The 10,000-nt window shown below is 47.2% G+C and overlaps 1 protein-coding gene across 1 annotated transcript in view; it reads right to left on the minus strand.

The window, feature by feature from the left end:
- The window catches only part of kcnj21 (potassium inwardly rectifying channel subfamily J member 21), a 24,006-nt gene that overhangs the window by 6,755 nt on the left and 7,251 nt on the right, over window positions 1-10,000 (minus strand). The window contains exons 2-3 of the mRNA XM_066676164.1: window positions 1,969-2,114; window positions 305-1,181 (exon numbers count right to left, since the gene is read on the minus strand). Of these exons, the coding sequence (XP_066532261.1) occupies window positions 305-1,181; window positions 1,969-2,055 (964 nt within the window). The 5' untranslated portion in view covers window positions 2,056-2,114. The remainder of the gene's footprint in view (window positions 1-304; window positions 1,182-1,968; window positions 2,115-10,000) is intronic.

The following is a 10,000-nucleotide window of genomic DNA, read 5'->3' on the forward strand; positions in this document are numbered from 1 at the left end:
GTGGACAATTTCACACATTCACCCTGTCACTCATACATTCACCTCGTCACTCACACCCGTGGACAATTTCAGACATTCACCCAGTCACTCACACATTCACCCTGTCACTCACACACTCACCACGTCACTCACACACTCATACCTGTGGACATTTTTACACATTCACCCTGTCACTCACACCTGTGGAGAGTTTAAAACACTCACCCTGTCACTCACACACCCACGCCTGTGGACAATTTCACACATTCACCCTGTCACTCACACACTCACACCTGTGGGCAGTTTCACCCACACACACACTCACCTGTGGCCTCCACCATCCCCTCCAGGATGACCACAATCTCAAACTCCTCTCTTGCCAGCTGCTCCTGAGAGATCTCCCAGAAGGGGCTGCTCTCGTTGAACTCGTGGCAGATGATGAGTGGAGACACGAGGAAGAGCCGGTCGTCCCCGGTGTCAAAGCCCACGTTGATGTCGGTCTGGTTGAGGGGGATAAACTCTCCTTCTTTGGTTTGTTTGGAGCGAATCAGCTTGGCCCGGATGGACGCCTCCACGATGTGCGAGTTGCGTAAGTCTCCCACTCTGAACATCAGGCAGAGCTTGCTGTCCCTCATGGAGATGACGGCGTTCTGGGAGAACATGAGCGTCTCTGCGCGCTTCTTGGGCTGAGAGATTTTCACGAACATGCAGCCCACCATGAAGGCATTGACGATGGAGCCCAGGATGGCCTGCACTAGGAGCAGGATGATGCCCTCGGGACACTTCTCCGTGATCACACGGTAGCCGTACCCGATGGTCGTCTCGGTCTCGATGGAGAAGAGGAATGCAGAGACGAATCCGTTGAGGTTGTTGACGCACGGCGTCCAGTCTCCATCGTCTGTGTGGTCCAGGTCGCCTCTGGCATATGCGATCAACCACCAGATGAGACCGAAGAAGACCCAGGTGGTGGTGTAGACCAGAGTAAACACCAGCAGATTAAAGCGCCACTTCAGGTCCACCAGCGTGGTGAAGATATCCGTCAGATAGCGGTAAGTTTCCCGTACGTTTCCATGGTGAACGTTGCACTTTCCGTCTTTCTCCACGTACCGCTGCCTCCGCTTCTTCAGCGTTCCTCCGGGACCCTCTGAGGAATCTCCGCCTCCGGGAACGCCCCCCACCACCATGGTACGATCTGTGGGGATCTGAGTGATTTGTGGTAAGAGGAAACAAGGAACAGGTCAATTTTAGTATCTCAGTAGTTACACCTTAATATCTCTGCTGTTACACCTTAACACTACTACAGCATCTCTGTAGTCTCTTTAATATCTCTGTAGTATCTTCTTAATATATCCATAGTTCCACCTTAATATCTCTGTAGTATCTCGTTAATATATCTGTACTTCCACCTTAATATCTCTGTAGTGACACCTTAATATCTCTGCTGTTACACCTTAACACTACTACAGCATCTCTGTAGTCTCTTTAATATTTCTGTAGTATCTTCTTAATATATCCGTACTTCCACCTTAATATCTCTGTAGTATCTCGTTAATATATCTGTACTTCCACCTTAATATCTCGGTAGTGCCACCTTAATATCTCTGCTGTTACACCTTAACACTACTACAGCATCTCTGTAGTCTCTTTAATATCTCTGTAGTATCTTCTTAATATATCCATACTCCCACCTTAATATCTCTGTAGTGCCACCTTAATATCTATATTTATATATTCCATATAAGATTTATAGTTCCATATTAAATTCTCTGTTGTGTCTCTTTAATATCTCTCTTGTTCCATCTCAATATATCTATAGCGTCTGCCTAATATCTAGGTAACTTCACATTAATATCTCTGTGGAGTCTCGTGGATTACACTGAGGATGGAGAGACAGAGGAGACTTAAGTGTGTCTCCTGCTGCTCCGATGTCCAGGAATGCCCCCATTGTCTCTAGCTGCTCCAAGGGGAAGGATGTAGAAAGAGACCAACCTTGTCGTTGAGATCGTTCCATTTCTTCGGCAACTTGATTCCCTGTTTCTCCACGTCCTGTCCGAGCTGGCCCTTTACACTGCTCATGACCCACAGGACTGGGGGCACAGACACTGTCTTCCTGTCCAGCAGGGGGCACTCTCAAACTGCACACATAAACACATGGGGAGAGAAATCTGAGTAAAGGGTAGAGTTAACCACAAAGGCTCCCTCTCAATTCTGTCTCTAAGCCCTAGGACCCTTTTAAAAAACACACTTCACATTTTTGGGGCTTTTCTGTGAGTCACCCAGTCACTCACCGACACAAACCTGTGGACAATTTCACACACTCACCCAGTCACTCATACACACACACCTGTGGACAATTTCACACACTCACCCAGTCACTCATACACACACACCTGTGGACAATTTCACACACTCACCCAGTCACTCATACACACACACCTGTGGACAATTTCACACACTCACCCAGTCACTCATACACACACACCTGTGGACAATTTCACACACTCACCCAGTCACTCACAGACACACACCTGTGGACAATTTCACACACTCACCCAGTCACTCATACACACACACCTGTGGACAATTTCACACACTCACCCAGTCACTCACCGACACACACCTGTGGACAATTTCACACACTCACCTAGTCCCTCACAGACACACACCTGTGGACAATTTCACACACTCACCCAGTCACTCACCGACACACACCTGTGGACAATTTCACACACTCACCCAGTCACTCACAGACACACACCTGTGGACAGATTCACACACTCACCCAGTCACTCACCAACACACACCTGTGGACAATTTCACACACTCACCCAGTCACTCACCGACACACACCTGTGGACAGATTCGCACACTCACCCAGTCACTCACCGACACACACCTGTGGACAGATTCGCACACTCACCCAGTCACTCACCGACACACACCTGTGGACAATTTCACACACTCACCCAGTCACTCACCAACACACACCTGTGGACAATTTCACACACTCACCCAGTCACTCACCGACACACACCTGTGGACAATTTCGCACACTCACCCAGTCACTCACCGACACACAACTGTGGACAGATTCGCACACTCACCCAGTCACTCACCGACACACACCTGTGGACAATTTCACACACTCACCCAGTCACTCACCAACACACACCTGTGGACAATTTCACACACTCACCCAGTCACTCACCGACACACACCTGTGGACAATTTCACACACTCACCTAGTCCCTCACAGACACACACCTGTGGACAATTTCACACACTCACCCAGTCACTCACACACTCACCCAGTCACTCACAGACATACACCTGTGGACAGTTTCACACACTCACCCAGTCACTCACCGACACACACCTGTGGACAATTTCACACACTCACCCAGTCACTCACCGACACACACCTGTGGACAGATTCACACACTCACCCAGTCACTCACCGACACACACCTGTGGACAATTTCACACACTCACCCAGTCCCTCACAGACACAAACCTGTGGACAGATTCACACACTCACCCAGTCACTCACACACTCACCCAGTCACTCACAGACACACACCTGTGGACAGTTACACACACTCACCCAATCACTCACCGACACACACCCGTGGACAGATTCACACACTCACCCAGTCACTCACCGACACACACCTGTGGACAATTTCACACACTCACCCAGTCACTCACCGACACACACCTGTGGACAGATTCACACACTCACCCAGTCACTCACTGACACACACCTGTGGACAATTTCACACACTCACCCAGTCACTCACAAACACTCACACACACACACCTGTGGACAATTTCACGCACTCACACTCACACCTGTGGACAGTTTCACACATTCACCCAGTCACTCACAGACACACACCTGTGGACAGATTCACACACTCACCCAGTCACTCACAGACACACACACTCACACCTGTGGACAGTTTCACACATTCACTCAGTCACTCACAGACACACACCTGTGGACAGATTCACACACTCACCCAGTCACTCACACACACACACCTGTGGACAATTTCACACACTCACACTCACACCTGTGGACAGATTCACACACTCACCCAGTCACTCACAGACACACACCTGTGGACAGATTCACACACTCACCCAGTCACTCACCAACACACACCTGTGGACAATTTCACACACTCACACCTGTGGACAGTTTCACACACTCACCCAGTCACTCACACACACACACCTGTGAACACTTTCACACATTCACCCAGTCACTCACACACTCGCCCAGTCACACACACACTCACACCTGTGGAAAGTGTCACACACTCACACACATACTCACACCTGTGGATACTTTCACACACTCATACCCAGTCACTCACACACACACACACTCTCACACCTGTTGATACTTTCACACACTCACCCAGTCACTCACACACACACACACTCACACCCAGTGAACACACACACAAACTGAGTTGAGGTGTTTGTTTGGGATGTTTCTATTCTCCTCAGAACTCTAGATCTCCAAACAAGTGATCCATCCTTCTCCCGGAACGCTGTCATGGCTCCTGCATGAAGCTGCTGTGTAAAATTCATCTCCTGCGACTCTGATCTTTCTCCTCCCATGTCTTTCTGTCGGTTTGCATCATGTTGTAAACCCTCAAGGTCCAGGCTGGTGCTCTCTGCTTTGTGTTTGACTAAAGGTTTGTATCTTCGCACAGTGCTACTGATCCGTCCCTCGGCTTTTCATCAGAGCTAGACACCGTCTCCCTCCGTCGCTGCTGTGATGTCCTGCCGTGACTGTTTGTGATTCCAATGTTCCTGCTTCATTTCTGTCATTAGTCCTGTTAGTTTTACCTGAAGACACGGGGTGAAGTAATTATTACCAGAGTAACTCAGTGGTTCTAGTCTCGTCCGAACAAACCATTTCAATCGTTTTTATGGAGCGTGTGCTCGCATTTCAGGAAACATTCCCCAGCCATTTACCCCATCTGAATCTGTTTCCGCTGTCTAATGTGTTTATGAAGCCCCAGTGTCTATAAATGAGTACATAAACAAAGTGGCTCGGTCTGGTATGCTAGGCTTTCTCTCTCTCTTTGCTCACGGCATCTGGAGTTGTTTTAGACAACGGAGAACTCCCAACTTTGAGAAGCACAAACAGAGAGGGCTGTTCTCAGAACAGAAGTGACATTCTAAAAACTCCGGTAGCTCTGCTGTGTCTGATCCACTGTGTGATGGCAGTGTGTAAATTGAATAGCCCCTCCCATCTTCACATAGATTTCTTATCTAGTGTGAATCCATCATAAACATTACTTGTAGAACAGGGTCGCTGATTTTGTCTAACCAACTTTTAACTCTGTCTCTGATGAATTTCCTCTGGTTTTCAGCCTCTTTAATGACCTTCACACGCCTTTGCTCATGCTGAAGTAACCAGAAGCAGCTCGAGATATTCGGTTCACTCTCTTGAGCGGAAAGAACAGAGCAACCAAGCACAGCTGATGGGAAACAACTGAGCAGGCAGTTACTTATGGCCCCTATAATTTTTGAGACTGGATAAAAATGTTTGGGATTCATGTACGGATCACCTCACAAGCATCTACACGCACTCAAGTCTCTGGGGCTCGAGTCTGATTCTCTGGGTGCAGTCCCATGTGTTTCAGTGCCACCAGCCTGAGGAGGGTAGGGGCGAGCGAGCATGTGCTTCCTCTGAGACACGTGAGATCAACCCAGTGCTGTTTTCAAACTCCCATTAATGCGTTTTACGGCATGGTCCCGACTCAACTCTACTCTACTCAACTCTGATCGGCTTTCCTGCTTTTCCATCAGTTAAATTTGGAAATTTGGTGCTGGTCCTGGTTCTGGAAGCTGGTTCTTGTTTAGTGGCTGTTCTCTCGTGGTTCAGAACGAGTCGAGTAGGGACTAAACCGTGGCGTGTAAACCTTGCAGAGCGCTGATTGTCCAGAGAGAGTCGTCACTCTACGCCACGCAACGCAGACGACCAGCACCAACTCTCCATCTGTAAAATCTCCAGCTGCAGCAGAGATCACTTTTGTTTTTATCCGACTCACGACGACAGTCCCAAATCCCTCTGAAGCAGTGGCGGATGCTGGTCTTTCAAGGAGGGGAAGCTCAATTTCAGCCTCATCATAAAATGTGTCGGTTTATTTATACGTAAATTCTACCGTCCGTTCCTTTTTAAGAAAATGATCTGTGACCCTGTCGTACCAACAAGGCGTCTTTTCCAGGGACTTGACTAGTGTCCTCTCAATGGCCAGCAGAGCTAGGCTGCTTAAACGGCCTTGGCCCATGTGAAGTGTGTCCGCCTGTGAGTGCTTTGTGGCGGTGGAGGGGCTCAGCAGCACCCGCTGGACAGAAACTGAGATAGAAGTCAGAAAGAGTGATAGAAGTCAGTCTCCAAACACAAGCAGCTACAAAAAACCCACCAGAAATAGAAGCTCGATTTGTCGCTAGTCGTTTTTAACAAAGAAAATGCCGCTAAGAGGATTCAGAAAGTCTCCGGTTCAACTCAGAACAGAATGAAAATGTAATGCTCCCACGGATCTTTACACCAAAGGATCGCTGATTCGCTCATTTCGCTGTCAATCAAAAAGGGATTCAGCCTCAGACAGATCATCCAATCATCATGCAGAAGCTGAGCGTCCGGGCCAGCCGAGGCCAACCCACTGCCCCATAGACCCCCAGAGACGCTGAGCGTCCGATGGGCGGGACAAAGCCCAGCATTTATCCAACGACTCGTCTCGTTTCGCTGCACTTCGCTGCTTCGCTATTGAACTCTGTGGACGCTGTTTAAAGCACTGTGAAGCTGCGGGAATGACTGAGAGGAAAGCTGTGTCTTTACCAGTGATAAGAAGCTGATTCTGAACAAAAGTTGAGCGTGTTGTAGTGCATATTTATTCAATGACATGTACACACCACAGTATATATTTGATCACATATTTTTGGACATCTTAGGGGAAGCTGAGCCTCCCTTGCAGTCTTAGAGCAATCGCCTCTGTTCTGAAGGTATGACTCTGAGACTTTAGGGTTTGAGTCTTGCACTTCTCAGCGAGTCTTGATTCTCTGGGTTACGACTCTTGATCCACAGATGTTTAAGTATGTGTTAAGTTTTTAGTACTTTTTTAGTACTTTGAGTGTGTGAGACAGAGAGGTTAAGTCAGAGTTGTGTGAAATACTAAAGTACACAAACAGACCCTTTGTCACTGTCCAGGTATTCACAGCCTCCGATGTATAGCAGATAAACAATATTGTCCACCTTGGATAGTGTTTTTAAGACGTCCGCTGGCCTCCCTTCAACTGCTTAATGGATAAAGAGTCACAGACTGTGATTATAATGACAGCACGGAGAAACCAGAGGAGGAATAATCAACAAAATCAATCATCTGCTTCCGCTCTGCTTCTGCATGTCCATTAAACACACACCGACAGGTTCAGATTAGCACTGCGACTTCAGCAGATCAGTAATAAATATGTTTCAATGTGATTTTAAATGTATACATGCGGCTTTTACTAAAAATGTACTATAAAAAAAAGTGTATTCAGTTGATACGATAAATACCTTCAGTCTGACAATGTGTAATACCCTCCAGGAAGCACAGGGGGCGATACAGAACGAATGAGATGCTAAAGAGTGTTGAATTGCAGAGGAACGAGTTTAGATTTGCCCATTTGTCTAAAGGTAGTCTATAGCTTTATTGATTTTAGAAATACATGCATCCTCTCCACGTCTGCCTCCGTCTGTTGTTATGTCCATTCCTCTGGACTGCGTTCCTGAGAGGCTGCAATTCAGAGTAAAGAGTTTGCTATCGATTGACTCCGAGGCTCTCAAGGCCGCGGAGAACATTCCCGTCTAATTAATTGCAGCTGAGAACGGGGATCAACTCTTCTCCGTAAATTTCTCTGACCCGTTTCATGGCACACAGAGATTTACGAGGCAAAATATTCCCCAAAGAATTCTGTTCTTTACAGATTTCCCACTGTTTTTCCATCTTCTGCCTTCCGTATTGACGTTCTCAGATCTCCATTTTCATCTGCTTTCTCATCTTGATATTTACACTCTTGTTAAAATGAGCCACAAGGAATGGTTCAAGAAATCAGGCTCCCTTTCTGACAACAATTAACCCCTTAAAACCTCCTCGGTGTGTTAATGTCGTACAAGCTATTTCCAAGATAAAAGTCCCCTAATGCCTTCGAAGTGTTATAGATATATCACTACACCTCAATACTCTTTCATGTATTACGTGCAGATCTATGAATATGTGGTTAGTTCATGCCTCTGTCTCCGCCCACCCCTCTGCCACTCGTATGCAGCTGGATAGCCCCGCCCACGACATGCCTGGATTGGTTCCTTGGGTGTGTGAGGTATGAAACCCTGTGGGTCTGAATCGGTTGCTGAGACTAATTCTCTTGTGAGATTAGTGTTTTTCAGACACAAGACAGAGATGATGTAGAAACTGAAAAACACTTTCTAAAGAGTTCTGCACATTTCCAGATCGTCCAATTACAACTGACCAATCACAGTGGTCCATTACAGCAGTGTGTAATGTGTGTGTGTGTGTGTGTTATTTAAGGGTGTGTGGTGCTGTGTGTGTTATTCCAGCGTGTAATGTCATGTGTGTGTATGCAATGCAGTGTATGTTTGATGTGGGTGTGTGTTGCTGCAGGGCGTGTGCATGTGTGCGTTTGTGTGTGTGTATGTGTGTGTGTGTAATATAATGTCTTATTCCAGTGTGTGTTCCTGCAGTGTGTGATGCGTTGAGGATGTCACTGGTCTCTCAGCAGCTGTGACCTCATCGAGCGAAATGTCACCAACTGTCCACACAACACACACACACACACACACACACACACACACACACACATCTCCCTCTCTCCCTCTGTCTAGTTTTCTCTCCTCAGAATCCCCCCAGGTTCTCTCTCATTAAACTGAGTATTGAATAAAAGCAGCAGAGTGAACGGCAGGTAAGGAATAAAACCTTGATGAAGGAGCACGATGGAGAGAGAGAGAGAGAGAGAGAGACATAGAGAGAGACATAGAGAGAGAGAGAGAGAGAGAGAGAGAGAAAGAGAAAGCACTTAGGAGCCTCCATTATCCATCACATTCCTCCTCCAGAGAGGACAAAGGCAGAGAGAGAGAGAGAGAGAGAGAGAGAGATTAAGAGAAGGATGAGAGAGATCTGACAGTGCTGTGATGTAAAACCAGTAAGATGGACGTGTGACTCATCTCTCTCTCTGTTCTTCCTCTCTCTCTCTCTCTCTCTCTCTCTCTCTCTCTCCTCTCCCTCTCTCTCTCTCTCTCTCCTCTCCCTCTTTCTCCTCTCCCTCTCTCTCTCTTTCTCCTCTCCCTCTCTCTCTTTCTCCTCTCCCTTTCTTTCTTTCTCCTCTCTCTCTTTCTTTCCCCTCTCCCTCTCTCTCTCTCTCTGCTCTCGCTCTCCCTCTCTCTCTCTGACCTCTGACCTAGTGTTTCTAGTTTTTTTGTTTGTTTGTTTAGGGGATTTAAATGTCTCTGAAATGATTTCTGATTGTGAACTTGTGTTTATTCAGTTGCCAGCTGGAGATACGAGGTTAGTTTAAAGTGTGTGTCACTACGAAGGAGGAAAACACCATAAACCCCGTCTCTCTCTTTCTTCTGTCTCTATCTTCTTCTCTTTACCATTGTCTCTCTCTCCTCTCTCTCTCTCTGTTACTGTCTCCCCCTCCACTCACACACACATCCCTCACTCACTCCATCTTTCTCAGTCTCTCTCTTAATATCCTCTTTCACTCTCTTTCTTTCTCCTGTCTTGCTCTGTGTCTCCCTCCCCCTCTTCTCTCTCTCTCTCGCTCTCTCTCTCTCTCTCTCTCTCTGTCCTCTCTCTCTCTCTCCTCTCTCTCCCTTCCTCACTGGCTCTGTTTTTCTTTGTTTCTGTCTTAATATCCTCTCTTTCAATCTATTGCCCTCTCTCTTTCTTTCTCTCTCTCTCACTCTATCTGACTCCCTCTCCCCCGCCTCTCTCTC

Source organism: Hoplias malabaricus, chromosome 1, assembly GCF_029633855.1.
Source record: "Hoplias malabaricus isolate fHopMal1 chromosome 1, fHopMal1.hap1, whole genome shotgun sequence".
NCBI lineage: Eukaryota > Metazoa > Chordata > Actinopteri > Characiformes > Erythrinidae > Hoplias > Hoplias malabaricus.